Source organism: Poecile atricapillus, chromosome 2, assembly GCF_030490865.1.
Source record: "Poecile atricapillus isolate bPoeAtr1 chromosome 2, bPoeAtr1.hap1, whole genome shotgun sequence".
NCBI classification, from domain to species: Eukaryota; Metazoa; Chordata; class Aves; order Passeriformes; family Paridae; genus Poecile; species Poecile atricapillus.
Window position 1 is genome coordinate 74,199,445 of NC_081250.1, and position 16,303 is coordinate 74,215,747.

General features: G+C 36.6%; 1 protein-coding gene across 2 annotated transcripts in view; it reads left to right on the forward strand.

The window, feature by feature from the left end:
• The first annotated feature begins 713 nt into the window (after window positions 1-713).
• Window positions 714-16,303, forward strand: part of CDH10 (cadherin 10) — a 58,205-nt gene continuing 42,615 nt past the window's right edge. Inside the window, exon 1 of one of the 2 annotated variants that reach the window (XM_058831715.1) lies at window positions 714-1,093. In XM_058831715.1, the coding sequence (XP_058687698.1) occupies window positions 863-1,093 (231 nt within the window). In that variant the 5' untranslated portion in view covers window positions 714-862. The remainder of the gene's footprint in view (window positions 1,094-16,303) is intronic. The other variant, XM_058831717.1, reaches the window with a different exon arrangement.

Here is a 16,303-nt window from a genome sequence, read left to right on the forward strand (position 1 = left end):
ATAAAGCAATGCAAAAAAAAGTGGAGACAAAAAAGGTGAGTTGGGAGAGGCTTACCTTCTCCCTGCCATATAATTTCCCACTAAGAGATTGAATTCAATATTTCAGGATACTTGGAACAGGCCTTCATATTTTTAAAAATATTTCCTGCAGTTTAAACTTGCATAACTTCATATTGCAGGACCATCTCAAGAACTTTTTCTGTTTAAAAGTTTGCTTCTTGTCATGTTGTAGTTCTTCTGATGCATATGATATTCCCTTTTACCATTTAAAATACCCTGGAGAACTGGTGTTTTACCATTTGTAATTTCTGAAACTACTTTGTGTTAGTGTTTCATGTCTCTTGATACTAAGATTAATAAAACACTGGAATTCTTGTAAATGAAATTGGGTGGAAAACATTTGAAGCAAAGGCAGCAGTATTTAATGTGTAAGTTTCAGCAATATTTATCCACCAGTCTAAATAAAGAGCACTCTTTTTTAAGTTTTTAAATCGAAATTTTTTAATGGCACTCTTACTTTTTTTAAAGGAAGTATTTTTACAGCAGCAGCCTGATATATTCAGTGTTCCCTCTATAGGGATAACCTTTATATTTCTGACCAGGTTGCTTTTGATGTCATTATGGTTTGTATGTGAACGATATGGTAGCAGTGATGTTGGACACTAGGGAGTGAATACATTTCAATTTACTTTTTGTCTTCTCTCTTTACTTTCAGAATTTGGTTACTATATACATTTCAGAGATGAACTGCTGGAAGCTGCTTGGCTGCGTCAGAAACTAGACACATAAAAAACAAGCCAAGAAAAACGAAACTTTATGCTCCACTGCTGACCAGCTTGAAGAGCATCAGCAGTGGAGAACTATGACAATACAGCAAGTCCTATTACTTCTGCTGCTCTGGATGTGGCTGCCACATCCCTGCCATACAGAAATGCTCTTCAGAAGGACTCCTGATCTCAGACCCAAAAGCTTTGGAGGACGTGCTTTAGGGAATGATGGGAAAGCAATTCACCGTCAGAAGCGAGGCTGGATGTGGAATCAGTTTTTTCTTTTAGAGGAATACACAGGATCTGATTATCAGTATGTAGGCAAGGTAGGTTTCTCATAAGGTTTTCTGTGTAATTTGCAAGTGTTCTTACCTTTCCACAGAGTTTTACTTTCTATATTTTATTCTAATGTGTAAGAAGCAGATTTCCAAGAAACAGATACACTGTTTCTCCTACTAAAATCACTAACTTAATGTTGCTAGTTCAAGCTACTGAGAAATACTAGAAGGAAACAAATGAAAATATTTTTGACAGATTTGTTTGTTTTACCAGATCATACCTACCAGCAGCCCAATCAATATGGCTTCGTTTTCAAAACATAATATTGTATAAATCTTTATAAAATAGTTTTCCAACTCTGTCTCTGAATATTTCATGTTTCATACAAGATATTGATTCTTTTTCTATGCTCATGTTTAAGGAATAAAACCTATTTTGAAGAAAAAATATTCTTCCTCTTTACCTCTCCCTGAAAATCAATAACTGCAGGGAGTAAAGTTCATTTGCAAACCATGTGATAGAAATCAGGTGGTTAGGAAGTGAACTACAATAGAAGACAGCAGACTGGTACATATGACTGTGTAGCTTACTAGAGGTATTCATAAACACTGGAAGTGCCCTTTATTTTCTGTTGATGTTTAGGATTTCCCATGTAATTTATTGAAAAATACATAATGTATAATGCCACAATAATATTCAAACAGGTACAAGATGTTAATTCAAAAAGGTAATTTTCATGAAAATGGAATTTAGTGTCAGCAGCAATGGCTGCAACTTAGCCCCAATGGTTGGTTCTAAACAAAGAAATTCAGTTTTCTATAAAGCAGGTTTTCAGTATTTACGTGGTTCTGAACTTGAAGAACACAGTGAAAAACTGACTTTTTGACAATCATGGAATCACAGTGCAGCAAAGATTGTAAGGCATGTTTGGAAATCATCTAGTCCAAACCCCCATGCTCAAAGCAGTTGATCTTCCTCAGGACTATGTCCTGACAGATTTTAAACAGCTCCAAAGGTAGAGATTCCACAATCTCACTGGACAAACAATTCAAGTGTTTGACCACATACTCAGTAAAAGATTTGTTCCTATATTTAAAGGGAATTTCTTGTATATCACATTGTGCCTATTGTCTCTTGTCATGTCACTGAGCACCCCTGAAAAGCAGTAGGGCCTGTCTCCCTCACTTCTTCCCAACAAGTATTTATATACATTAATAAGGTCTGTGCTGAGCCTTCTCCAGGCTGAACAATCTCAGCTCTCTCAGCATCTCCTCATATGAAAATCGCCCTAATGCCCTACTCGACTTTCTGACTATTTCCTGGACTCCCTCCAGTAGTTTTGTACCTCTCTTCACATGGGGAGCCCAGACCTTGAAAGAGATTTCCAGATGTATCTCACCAAGGCAGAGGAGAGAGGAAGGATCATCTCTCTTGATGTCCAGGTGATGATGACCTTTGGACTCTAAATGGAGCCCAGGGTGCTGATGACCTTTGCTGCACAGGCACATTTCTGGCTCCTGGTCATCTTGTTGCTCAAAAAGACCCCAATATCACTCTGCAAAACTGCTATCCAGCCAGCTGGGCCCCAGCATGTGTTGTTGTATGGGAGCATTATATTATAAAACATTCCTTGGAAGAATTAAGGACACTGGAGGATTTGTGAAGGGAAATGCTTATTAAAACTTTTGTAATTTAAACACTAAAAATTCAAGAATGCTGGGTTATGAATGAGTAACCCATTTTTTATTTGTTGCTTTGAGTCTGTTATATTAGCATTTAAAAAAATGCAACCATGTCCAAAGCATGTTGAGAGTCTTGTAAATAGTGCCTATATTTATTTCATACAGTTCTCAAGTGTAAAGTCATGACTCCCAAGTGTTCTGAAGCAAGTAGCCAGTTCCTCAGTCTGGGTCAGGTTGATAACTTATGAAAATTGACCTTGAGCCCAAAATAAGAAGGGTCATTGTATCAAAACACTGTACTATTGTATTGAAAGTATATTGCTTACAACAGTCATAGGAAATAAATAGCTTTCCAGGGCACTCAGAACTTCATATTATTTAAGGACCTTCAGAAACATGCTGATTACCTTTTCCCTACTGTATTATTTTTGAATGTTTATGATTTCAAATCATGAAGTGGGAGTCGTGTTACTTAAAAATTTTCTTCCAGTCATAAATAAGTGAAGGAAGACTCTTTAGAGAGGAAAGTGTTAACATTTTTTAGACTAACTCACCTGCATTAGAAAAAGAGAGCTGTTGATAAATATTGAACTACTTTGGCTAAGAGAAAATAAGTGTTTGCAAATGTGAAGTGATAAGTAAAGATAAGTAAAATGACCGATGAAGAGTCACAGCACTGAGAAGAAAAAGAAACTTGATAGCAGTTAAGACAGTCCTTTCATCTAGTTTGCTCTGCGTAGAATAAAAGAGTTGTAAATTTGAGAAAGCAAATTTAAAATTAAACAGTATACAAGATTGCCCAGTATTAATTTTCTGACAAGTTTGAGAAAAGGGTAGAAAACACACATAAAATGAAGAATATCATAGCACAGTATTTGCTCAGGGAGAGTTCTACACAAAGGAAACTAATGGAAACAGATATAATTATATGTGGAATAAAAAAATGATCATTACATTTATTAATATTTTATTTTGATAGTCCAAAATCTCAAATCAGTAGGTAAATAATTAATTACTGATTAAAACTTTTCTGTATAAATTTTATAGTATCTATCTTCTTTCCCTTGTTTTTGCACTTACCTTTCCAATGGCCATCTCAGTTCTATACTTAAAACATTTCTGGATGATTCCTTTACCTGGTTTTATCCAGAGACAAAATTATTTCAATAGGTGGGTGACATAAAATGCCACTTTCCTGTTCATTGCTCTTCAATGTGTTTGGAGATGGTGTTTGGAAATTTTGGGAGATAACAAGAGCAGAAGTTAAAACTCAATGATTCATGGCCAAGGACTAAGAGAGAATTTTTTGTGCAATGCCAGTGGAAGAACCAGCAGAACTCCCAAAGCTGATTCATCTGGGTTTATGGTTTACATCTTTTGCTTTCTGATCTCATGACTGATATATTTTTCTTTTTCTTAACCTGCATCTAAATACTCTCAGGGAAACTTAATAACTGGTGAATATCACAGTACACTTGAAACAACATAACAACAGAAGCATTCCTTCTTTAAGTCAGCTTTCTGTGTGAAATGGTGGTGGAGTGCATATTGGCTGGCTATGGACATTCCCAGGTTTCTTTAGATCAGTATTTATTATTATCACAAGAAAGAGGATGGTCAGCCTTTCCTTCATGTTATACCACAGCATCCTTAGAACAGAAAACAAAATTATGTAAATGATTTTTCTGTATGCAGAGCCTCAAATTGTAACTCTAACTGTATTACTACTAAAGTTTGAAGTCATAAAGAAGAGCCATATGGAAAGCTATACCTCTCTCTCTATATATATATATTATACAATTTGTCTTTGAGGTATCTTTGCAAAAATATGCTAGAAGAAAATCTGAGTAAAAGTGGTCCTCCCAGTTTCAGCTAAACAATGCAGGAATGTTCTAAAAGAAGTGCAAACCTCATGTCAGAAAACCAGTTTTATCAATATTATGGAAAGTTGATTCTCAATTTTTTATTTCTTTTCTTGTATACAGTATACAGTTTCAAGGCCCATTTATTATTTTTCAAATTAAGGTCTGAAATTATAAAATATTATGCATTTTTAAGCCTATTCTGAAAAACTTCAATTTACTTTGAGTATATCCAGAAAAAAAAATTAAAAAATCTAAACTTATCTTTCTAGTAATCACCTAAATGAAGCACTACTCTGTACCAACAATATCTTAGTACAGAATCATTCAGAAATAAATTTACAAATGAATTCTTTATCCACATGAAAGTTCATTTCCCCTTTTACTATCTCACCAGATTCTGTCAGTTGTTTAGTTTTGCAGGTATTTTCCCAACTTAGCTTTCTGAGATAGATACTGACTTTTTCTAGCAATTTCCATTGCAGTGGTTTTATTGCATAAAGGATCAACTGACACAAATATTTCAAACTTTGAGAGACTGGAGTTCTTAGTAACACTGCAGTGCTTTTTAGTATCACAAGGGATAATTTATCATATATTTGCACATAAATGTATATAACATTTGTGCATGTCATATTAGAAGTGCTACCAGCAAGGATTATCCTGGCAGTATTCACTATCACACGCTTTTAAGTGTAGTCATTATCTTTGATGGTGTAAAGAGCAGAACATGTCAACCTCACTTAGTTCCTTTCACTTCAAGAATCCCAACACAGACATGATTCTGAGAAAAAGACATAGCAGGCTGTGTGTGCGTGACACGTTTTCAAGAGCAGCAGTTACAGTTTTAGTAACTGTCTATTGACCCTGGATGATGTACCACGTAATAGTCATAAAGATGTAAGGCAGTGAAGCCTCAGATGCTGCTTGTATTTTTCTTTCTGATAAGGCATTTACCAAAACCACTGGTTTTGGAGAGGGTAGTACAAAAGACCAAGTTTGATTTCAAAGGATTCTTCATCAGGTGTGACACATACAGTGAAAGGTCCCAATGAAGTGATGCTATTGTAGAGGTAAGGTGAAGACTTACCAAACCCTTTTAAAAATCTCTGCATTTTGATTTCTGAAGAGGGTTTCTACCATAGTTCTTTCTTTTGTAAAGACCTGTGCTGCTGTGAGAGACTAAAGAGTACAGTTTTGAATCGCAAGTGCTAATGTGAAGGCTTAATATTTGGTGTGAAGATCTGACTGAGGGATATAAAAAGCCTTCCCTTTCAGGTGACAGTAATCAGCTCTGTGGCACTGAAGTTCAGTAGAGGTTGAATTTTCAGCTGGAGCTGATTCTCGTGGCAGAGATCAATAAAAAACGAATGGAAAGGGATGGAAGATATTCTGCAAAATGAATAAATGAATAGTTATCTGTCAAGGTGAAAGGGGGCCAGATAGTCCTTTAACAGTTTCCACGTGAGGTGTTTTTGGTGTAACTCTACTGGAAGCAAAGCCCAAATTATTCACAGTTGTGTGTCTTCAAAAACCTTATCTTATTGAAAATATTGCAGCATGGTGGAATTGACATTTGAGACACAACAACATTTAGAAATTTATTTCTTTCTCAGCAAGACTTAAAACATAGACAGAGAAGAGGGTTATTAAAGGCACCAATTCATTTCAAGCATATGAAAGCATATTGCTTTCGGGGGTACATGTGTGGCCTCCTAGATATTTAAGAACAGGTCAACAGTGTCAGAGTAATATATTGTTTTCCCATAGTATCAGAGACATCAAGAGCTTCCTGAAGGATTATCCTGAAGGCTGATTGATTTTCTGTGAGTGCTAAGAAAGATTCATTCTCAAAGTCTATTGGGACTCAGCTTAGTAGGAAGTTTATGACTATAACTTCTTAGATTCATTACTTACTCTAAATTGTTAAGTGTGCAGAGGGTTGATACCTCCTGTTTGCAAAAGGACTATTCCTTTGGAAACCTCAGTGTGTGCTGGAGGCTCTGATTTCTTGCTTCATGAAACAGCAGCAGAAGGTACTGGTGGCAAAGAGCTAACCAGGATGAATACTAAGGTTTTATTCTCATAAATAATGAATTGCTTGTTAGCTGCTGTTCTGGATATACCTCTACAAGACATTGGGCTTTGCTGGATGACACAGAATGGAAATGACAGCTGTTGAAGAATGCAAAAGCTTAGTAGTTTCCACAAGTCTTTCCACAAGCAATGACCAAAAGAGCCACAGTTGTGTGACTGAATTTGAAGAGAGATATATTTATTCAAAGACTTCACAGCCCTGAACAGATGTCTGGGTGTGTAAGTTTCTTTAAAGTGTTGTCTGCTCAGAAGTATAGGAGGTGTTAAGTCACTTGAGTAGGGCATACTGAGGGCATACTTGACCCAACTGCTTTAGGGGGTGATTCCTAGTATCTGTATTACCTGATAATATTTTTGCTCAGATGTGTCCCACACTGTAAATGGAAGACCTAAGTGAACACTCCTAGTTACCTCTCAAGACTGGTAAAATTTTGGAAAGCATGAGGATGCACAGAGAGCTGCAGTGGAACTCCAGTGTTTCACAGTGAAATAGTACTGGAATGCATTATTGTCATTTTAGACTTCATTTCATGTGTGCAGGCCACATCCAACAGAACTGAAGGTAGATGTTCCAAAGCAATTTTTCCCTTCTTGTAGAATTTGTTCTCTCAGTGTGAAATACTGGATGTGTTGAATGGCTCTCTGCTTCAAATTTATCCTAAAAGATCTAACGGGCAGATTACTTGCAGTGTGCTTTTTCTCTAAAATGGTAATGTCAGTAGGACTGGTCGTGCAACCAGAACCAACTAGCATTGCAAGAGCCATGTTTCATAAAACCTGCAGGGCAGAGGTATTGGAGGGGAGGAAGGGAAAGAAAGGGGAAAGGGGAAAAGGGAAAAGGGAAAAGGGAAAGAAAAGATACAGGGAAAGACACCAAAATTAGACTGAAAAGGACTAAAAAGTTGAAACAAAATGTTTACTAACACTGATACAATTTAGTCTCTATCACAGTAAAGATTTAGTTTGACAGAACTGAAAGGCAGCATGTTCTATATTTTTATACTGTGAGACTAGGACACGGGAAAAACTTCAGAGCATGCCAGTGCTGATGTGGGTATTAATAGGGAAAAAACTTCCTGGCTAACAGTGTTAATCTAGTTTTAATCAAACAGAAATGTCTTCTTTACCAAATGGTATCATGAGAAGAGATAAGTTCCCGTGGGTTCATGTTGTAGCTGCATCAAATCTTTACAGGCAATGAAGTTTGTGGCAGTTTCAGGCTAACAGCACATATCCATATACAGGTAATTTCCAGAGGACCTTGTGTCAACACTTGTTGCAAGTGATTCATTGGTAAATAAAGTGAAACATAATCTCAAGATGTAAACCATGCTCTGAGATTCAAAGGCTCCTGTTATGATCCAGTTATTGAAAGATATCTCTGGTCAAATTAAGGTGCAAAGAGACCATATGCCTAAGTCAACAGCATGGATCTTATTTAATAATAAAATAGGAGAAGGAAGGGGGAGAGAAGGGGGATGGGGGGGGGGAGAGAGAGAGAGAGTGAGCAATAAATCAAGAAGAAAATAGTCACCACCTATGAATCCAGTGGCATGCTCTTGGCTATTTTTTACCCATGGCTTCTCAGTGGTGGTGTCTTAAAGTTTTTCAAAACTTTTCAATATCTCTGCATTTTAGCAAGCAAAGGAATTAATGCTCACTGGCAACAGAGTTCTCTTTTTCTATTGCTTGTGTGATTCCCTTGCTTCTAATGCTAATTAGTCCACATGCTCAGTCTTTCCTTTCTTTTGAGCCAGTGAGTTTTTTGAGTTGGTGGGTCGTGATCCCCCCTATGCCGGAATTACCTTTTACCCAATCAGAGCTGATTCAGCACTGTTGCTCTTTGGATTTCCTTGTAGTCCATAAACTCTGTATTCTTTGTGTCCAATATCAGTGATGCCTTCTCCTCTTTCAGTTTTTTTAACTTCCCCCTGCATCTGAGGTGACACCCAGAAAACAGTACAACCTTGATCTTATCCCAGATTCCTGCTATGGGGGCTTCTCTTACAGTCCCAAGTTCTGGGTATCCATGAAGGGATGTTTGATTTGGCCAAGGTGTTCATTGTTGGTCAGAGATACCATCTGTCCCATAGCTTGGAGTGGTCTTTGTTTGGCCAGTGATAGGTGTACAAGCAGTTGCTTCCTTACACAGTTTACCATAGTGGGAATTTTTGTCTGGACACTAAGGATGAGCTAACCAGATCTCCGTGGGGCCTGGAGTTCACACCATCCTGTTGCTCCACTCTGTTGTTGTCTCATAGCAAAGTCCTTCTGTGGCCTGAACGGTATTCAAGACAGGCAACTGTACTCTTTAATTCCTTGTAATTCCAAAAAGAGAAGCAAGACAAAATGCATAGGAAAAAAAAGAGTAAAACAGTAAATTGCTTAGGTAGACATATCTATATCTCAGGTAGACACATGTAAATGTTCTTATATACAATAGCTTGAAGTTAAACACTAAGCATAGTAGAGGACCTTTTTCATGGGTAGTTTTAGGCATACTTTGCATAATTTTAAAGGTCATGATAATTGAATGAGTTACAGGCAAAGAAGTGGGATATAATCTCTAAAATTATATTTGCTCAGCTTTCAAGAAAATACTAATTTTATAATCTCTTCTTATATCTCCTTGGCCTCTATTGGACCAAAAGTATTTTACTTTCCAAGTTTAACACTTTTAATGGTCTTTGATTGAAATCTGCAATAGATCTTTACAAAAAGGAGGTTTCCCCCTAAGGAAAACAAACTAAAACTGAATGTAGGAGGTGCAAAGTAGAGAAGATACTAATGGAAATTTTAAGTTCTGTTAAACAAAGTTATGAATCAATTGAAAATTAAAAGAACTTAATCGTTCTTCCTGGCCAAAATGACCCTTTGCACGCTTTTTAAATCCTTCTGTTTCAAGCACAGCTTTTGCATACTAAAACTGTTATGCTGAACTTTTGAGGTAAAGCACTAAAAAGTATTTCTTGTTTGCTGATATATGTCAGGGGCAGCGTTTTGTCCTCCCTTGGCCAGGCTTTCCCCGGGGCTCTCGCCTGCCCACCCGTGGCTGAGGGGCTCAGCCGGTCCCAGCCCTGGGCTGGCACCGCCTGGGGCAGGGCAGGGCAGCCCCTCTGCTCCACACAGGGAACACCTGGCAGAGACCCCAGTACTGCTGCTGCCACTACCCAGACACCTGCTGTACGTATGAAAGCACGTTCAGCTCACGTATATTAAAACAGCTTTTTATTATTTCCTTGTCCGTGTGTCAGTAGTTCTCAATATTGTAGAATTACATGCTATGTTCATACTTAATCTGCTATGAGTGCTTCACAAATACCACTTTCAAAACAGTGTGGGTGTTTCACTTCATGTATTTCCAAGTCCATCCATCTAATTGCTTTCATAAGTGCTTTACCCTTATGCAAATACTTTGCAAGTCTACTCATAAACGAATGCAAATATGAGTAAGGACAAGTAGCTGAATATTGTTTCCTCCTCTTCTGTCAAGTAAATGAAAGCTACATGTCTAATGGTATTGATTGCTTTGAGGTAGCATGGTAAATGCAAAGCACTGGCAATGTATGAGTCATAGAACCACAGAATCTTCTGAGCTGGAAAGAACCCACAAGGATTGATTTAACTCCTGGCCCTCCTTAGAATCCCAGGAATCACACCATATGCCTGAGAGCCTTGTCCAATGCTTCTTGAATTCTGGCAGGCTAGCTTTACCTAAATAATTTAATGAAAACTATCTGGTTTTGATACAGGAATGAATAATATTATTTGACTTCTCCATTTTTCTTTTGCACATTGATACATCAGTCCAAGCCATTTATCAATTTCTTGAGAAGGAGTAAATGAGACTGAGGGGTCAATATGGCTCTGCTAGTCATGGAGGTAGGTTTCCTGCTGCTGCTTTTCTCAGTATTTGAAAATCTATTTTTAAATGGTAAATTTTAATTTTTATTCTAGTAATCCCAGTAGCAGTAGTCTGCAATTTTGAAAATAATTTCTGAAATAGATCATTCTCATCTGTGTAAGCACAAAGTGAAATAACATCAGTTGTCAGGAATCTTTAGAAGGAAGATAGTCTAAATTATGAGCATACTTCCTGCAGGTGTAAAATCACCATTTTGCTGCTTTTATGAAGAGCAGCTACAGCTCTCTTGGGTGGTTTTCATTTAGAATTTGTATCTGATCATGCATTGTACTTAAAACAACATCATGCTTCAAAATAGTATAAGAAACTGGGAAACGGTTTAATCTGAGCTTTCCAGTTCCTTTCAGTTCAATTTATCTTTCCGCTTGTCACAAAAAGATAGTCCAAAAGGGAAAAGACTGATAAAATTGAAATTATTTGTATTCAAAGCCACAACTCAGGAAAAGTAGAGTCCGCTTCATCACAGTACATTCATTCACTCAGGGAATTAAAAAACATAATATAAAAGACAGCTTTACAAATGTTTGACCTATACCTTATTTGAAATTATAAATGTGTAAATAGCCAATAATTTCAGCAGCAATTCAAAGGCTGATTCTCCTTAGGCACTTTTTTTTCCTTCTCTTGATTTTTTTTTTTTTTTTATTAAATCAGATGCAGATGACCTTTTAAATATCCTGTATACACAGATAGCAAGGAAGTTCTGGGAGTAATACTGTGGAAAAATTGGTGACTTGCAACAAAATACCCATGAGGGAGAGAGTTCTAAAAAGTTAAAAGTTGATGTTTACCCTTTTAAAATGTCTTCCTGCTGGAAGATTTTCCTTATAAGAGTGTTTTTGTCTCTGAAGATAATTAAAAATAAGCTGAAACAAAAAGACTGCAATAGTAAGTTCTTCCAAAGTCTCTAATACCTTTTGTTTTGAGGCAGTAAGTATCTGAAGTCCCTGAAGACAGAGTAGGATTTGCTTGCAGAAGTAAACAAATATTATTGTCCAACTCATCAGTGCTACTTTCTCAAACAATTATTTCTGTTTCTTGAGTTTTTTCAATAGCTGTTTACTTCAGAGCATTAAAAGAGGAAAAGACCACTGAGGGAAAAAATTAGCCTTTAGTTTTACAATATTTTGGTCTGTAGAAATTTTAAATATATAACCCTAGATGAGTTCCTAATCTCTTCAAGCCTGAGAACAGAAGCTGTCCTCGTTTTTGTTTCAGAGATGGAATTCACAGACCATTCAAATGCTTGAAAGGCAGGTACAAAGGTACCTTACACTTCTGAACACACTTCAGAGCTCAGAAAATTATTAATGAACTGTTAGGAGGCTTAGTATACTAAAAAGGCATGCATAAACAGATTTATGCAAAAAGCTAGACGGAAAATATAGGCTGAACAAAGAACGCTAATGTTGTGGTATATTCTTGGTATTGTAGTTTTTAAAACAAAGAAATTGCAGAGATTGCTGCCTGCACTTTAGATGACTGGGCATGCAAAATTTGAGTTGGAAAAAAATTCTCCATACTTGCAAGAATACGTAACAGCTGAAGAAAACCTTGGTGCTCAACAGCAATTCTGTTCATCTCTTTTGTAACCCCTTATTAAGGTTACAGAAAAGGCTTGCTTCTTCATGTTGGCTGTGCCTTTCTTCAGTTTCCTAGGTCTGTGGTCTACAGTGCAGTTATGCTATCTGGATTTAGAGTTATTGTCTTACACACAATGCAGACCTATACCCAAGTAACTTTTCTGGTGACATTTTCATTTAGGCAGTAGTGTACTTGCTCTTCCTGCCCTTGAAATTGCATTCCTTCAATCCTGCCTTTCCTTTCAACTTGCCTAAATATGTATCTCAAAGCAGTTGTGGGGGAAGACAAATTAAGCTTTCTTTTGGTGTAAAGTTAGGACTAATCATACTGTCCTTCACTGCCAATGTTGATCTGGGAGTTTTTTAGGTTCTGGTTGTTTTTTGGGTTTGGGTTTTTGGGTTTTTTTTGAGAATATTTGTGCTTTCTTAATAATTCTCAAGAAAATGACATTTATTAACACAACAGGAAACAGAGGTTGGACATGATGATTTGAAATATTTCTGGGTGAAACTGGTAGCCAAAAAAAAGCACCAAGACAAACAAAAACCCACAAAAAAACCTTACTTGGTAGAAAATTTTGGAAGACTGCATGATACCTTAAAAATGATCACTTGTGATACTACACTCAGGAATAGTTGAGAAAATACTCTTTCTGACCATTTGGCTTGTTACTTGTGTGGTTTTTTGTGTGCTTTTCTTGGTTTTATTCATAAAATGTTTTAATAGTTTTCTTAGCAATTATATGTAATTTAGATGTACATATGTTAAAATATAGGGATTAATAGAATAAATTACACTTGATATGCAGAAACAGGAAGAAGTAATACAGATTTCTTCTTTCTGTATTAAGAACTCCATCTTCTAATGACAGCGTTTGCATATCCATTTTGACGTATGACATTTGCTGTGAAGTATGCATCAATTCAAATTCCTGAGTCTTGATGCTGATCATTGTAAATTCCATTATAAATCATATTGTCAGGAATTAAAAATATTTAAGAAATATTATTTTAGAATGAATATATTAATTATCAATTATTATTACCTAGGCAATCTTAAATTGATAGAAATTATCTATCTTAGTACTAAATTATGAAAATGACATATTTTAAGTTTTGGCAGTGAGAAGTTTGATTAATGGAAGTCTGTGAGGGGTGAAGTAAATGGGGAGAGAAAAAGAGAATTCTATTTTTTAAATTTTGTTTTAACAAGTAGGAATTTAAAGAAATGTCATGAAAAACCATTTTGAGAAAGTAGACAGGAAAGAGAGTAAGGCAGTGTTCCAAGCAGTGTTACTGAAATTTGAGAAAAGTTTTAATGATGTGAAATTACTTGTAAAAAGTGAAATTAAAGTGGCAAGTAGAATATATGAGCTTCAGGAAAGGCCACTTGGGTAGAACCATACAGCAAATAAATACATCTGTGAATGAAAAAACATAACTTTTGTTAATTTTTATAATTTTATTTTATTTAAATCTTTTACAGAACACCCCATTCCTCTTGTACTTCTAAAATACCTGTCCCTTGGAAGATCTACTGTGCAGAAATGCAGCCACATTTTTTACACATTTTTGCTGCTGAAGATGCCATAGCTTACTTAGAAATACCTCTAGGAATCAGCAGGATGTCTTAGGTCATTCAAAAAGGATAATGAGACTGCTATATAAATAATACAGTTGGAATATAAGGAAACTGCTTAATTATCTATTAGTTAGGTCAGGTTATGTGACAGACCATTCTCCATGTATCAGGAGTGGCATGTTGTCTACTAAAAGCCAAGTAAAATAAATGGAATAGCTAGAGGACTGCTGATGGCTGTGACACTGGGAAGAGCTGCACAGGATTAATCAAGGCACATCATTTAAGAATAATGGAAGAGATTTCAGTAATACTGATGTATTTCCTAGGAAAGGATAATGACATGCTATAGAAAACAAAGTCATTAAAGGAATAAGGAATACTATTTCAAGGGCCATGTAAAAGCCTGTGTGTCATAAAAGAGAATTAGGAAGTTTTCTAGGGACAGTTTAGAATTCTTTTTACTATCGAAAGAAGAAAGTAGGAGCAAGTAATATACAAGGCAAGAGCTAAAGCTTCATGGAAATGAACTAATTCTGGGGAAACAAAAGAGAATGTAAAGAATTTTTTTTGTCCTATAGACAAAACATAAAATTCCACACAAAGAAAATGAAACACCAGCAGCATAACTAATACTGTATACTTTATTGGTAATTAGGAAAAGGGAGATTAAGTAAACGGTGCTTTTGATGTCTTACAAATGTCAGCAAATGTCACAGAAGTTTTATGGAAATATGGCTAGGCCTATCAGCTGATTACCAGAGTTCACACAAGTTAGAAATAATTATTCATCAGTGATGTACTCCACAGAATAATTTTTTTTGAAACTAGCAAGTTTCAGATTTGCAAGGGAAAACAATTACTATGGAATACAGTTCTGTATTTGTATCAGTCAAGATCAGGATGGGCTTATTTGTCTCTAGTAAAAGTCTTTGAGGAATAGAGTTCACTGGGGCGGATGATGCTGTCTTTTATGTATCACCTTAACATGCGATTCTCTGTATGACTTGTGCCAAGATTTGTATCCAAATCTGGTTATTTTGGTATTTTGCACTCTGATAGTGGAATAAAAGAAGCCACTTTGGTAGGAGAAGTTTAAATTGTAATTAGAGCTATGTACACAGTGTTAATGGAAACACTATTAAAATCAATAAAATTTCATTATGTGATTGGAATTCCCTATGAACTGAGGTGCCCACAAGGTGTCTACAAGACACCATTATGGATAAATCCCCAAAGTGTTTCCAGGAATTTAGCACACTGGGATTGCACTCTTAAATGCCTGTATAGTGAAGCATGAGGTGTGGGTAATAAACACAATGAGTTAAAGGCCTGCATACAGCTGCAGCACTCTGATTTTGCTGGGATTATGGATATTTGGTGGAATGACTTCCTTGATGGAAGTGTTGCAATGGAGGGATACAGACTCTTTAGGAATGATGGGAAGGGAAAACAAAGAGTGGGAGTTGCCCTTTGTGTGAGAGAGCAGCTAGAGATGCAGCTCTGCTTGGCAATGGGAGAGGAGCCAATAAGGAGTTTATGGATTAGGATTAAATGGAGGACAGGCAAAGGTGACATTATAATGGGTGCTTTCTATAGACCACTTGACCTAGAAGACCAAGTGGATGAGGCTCTCTAGAAACAGATAAAAATGGCATCAAATTCACAGCAGGCCAAGAGAGGAGATACTTCCTCTCTGCTCAGCACTGGCAAGGCCATGCCTGGAGTGCTGTGTCCAGTTCTAGGCATCCCAGTACAAGAGTTGGACTCATTGGAGAGGGTACAGCAAAGAATGATTAAGGCACTGGAACATCTCACATATGAGGAAAGGCTGAGAGAGCTGCAATTCTGCACCAGAGGAAAGAAGGCTCGGAGAGATCTTATCAGTGTGCACAAACACCTGAGGGGAGGGTACAAAAAAGACAGAGCCAGGCTCTTCTCTGAGTAGCCCAGTGATAGGACCAGAGGCAATGGTCAAAAACCAGAGCAAAAGGTTCCTCTGAACATCAGGAAACACTTTTCTCCTTGTGACAGCACTGGCACAATCATTCTGCAATGTAATTTTATGTAATGGTTTAAATTACAGCTTCTTTATTTAGTAGCTGGTATATAGATAAGATTTTTCTTGAGAATAGTATTCCCTAGAATATCAGATTTCATAATTTACTAAAAGAGGAGACAAACTTGACGGAAAAATAAAAATATGAGTTGCATTTAAGGGTTTACACATATTCCATCTCTCTTCTATCACTGATCTTCATTTAATGCCTTACCTACCTGTTTAGGGTTATAAGATTTCTCTCCTGGGTATATAGTTCCACTGATTTCACTGTGATGTAAATGAGGTCAGGTTTGATGGAGGACATCTTTATCCCTCATTGTTTTAATTGCTATGATCAGATATAGTGTCTATTCAGACTCATCAGAAATCTCCTGAAATGTATGAAAAAATATGTGAGTTCTCTCCCTCTCTTCCCTTCCTTGGCATTGAATTTAACAGTAATACTCTATTAACATGGATATCACTGT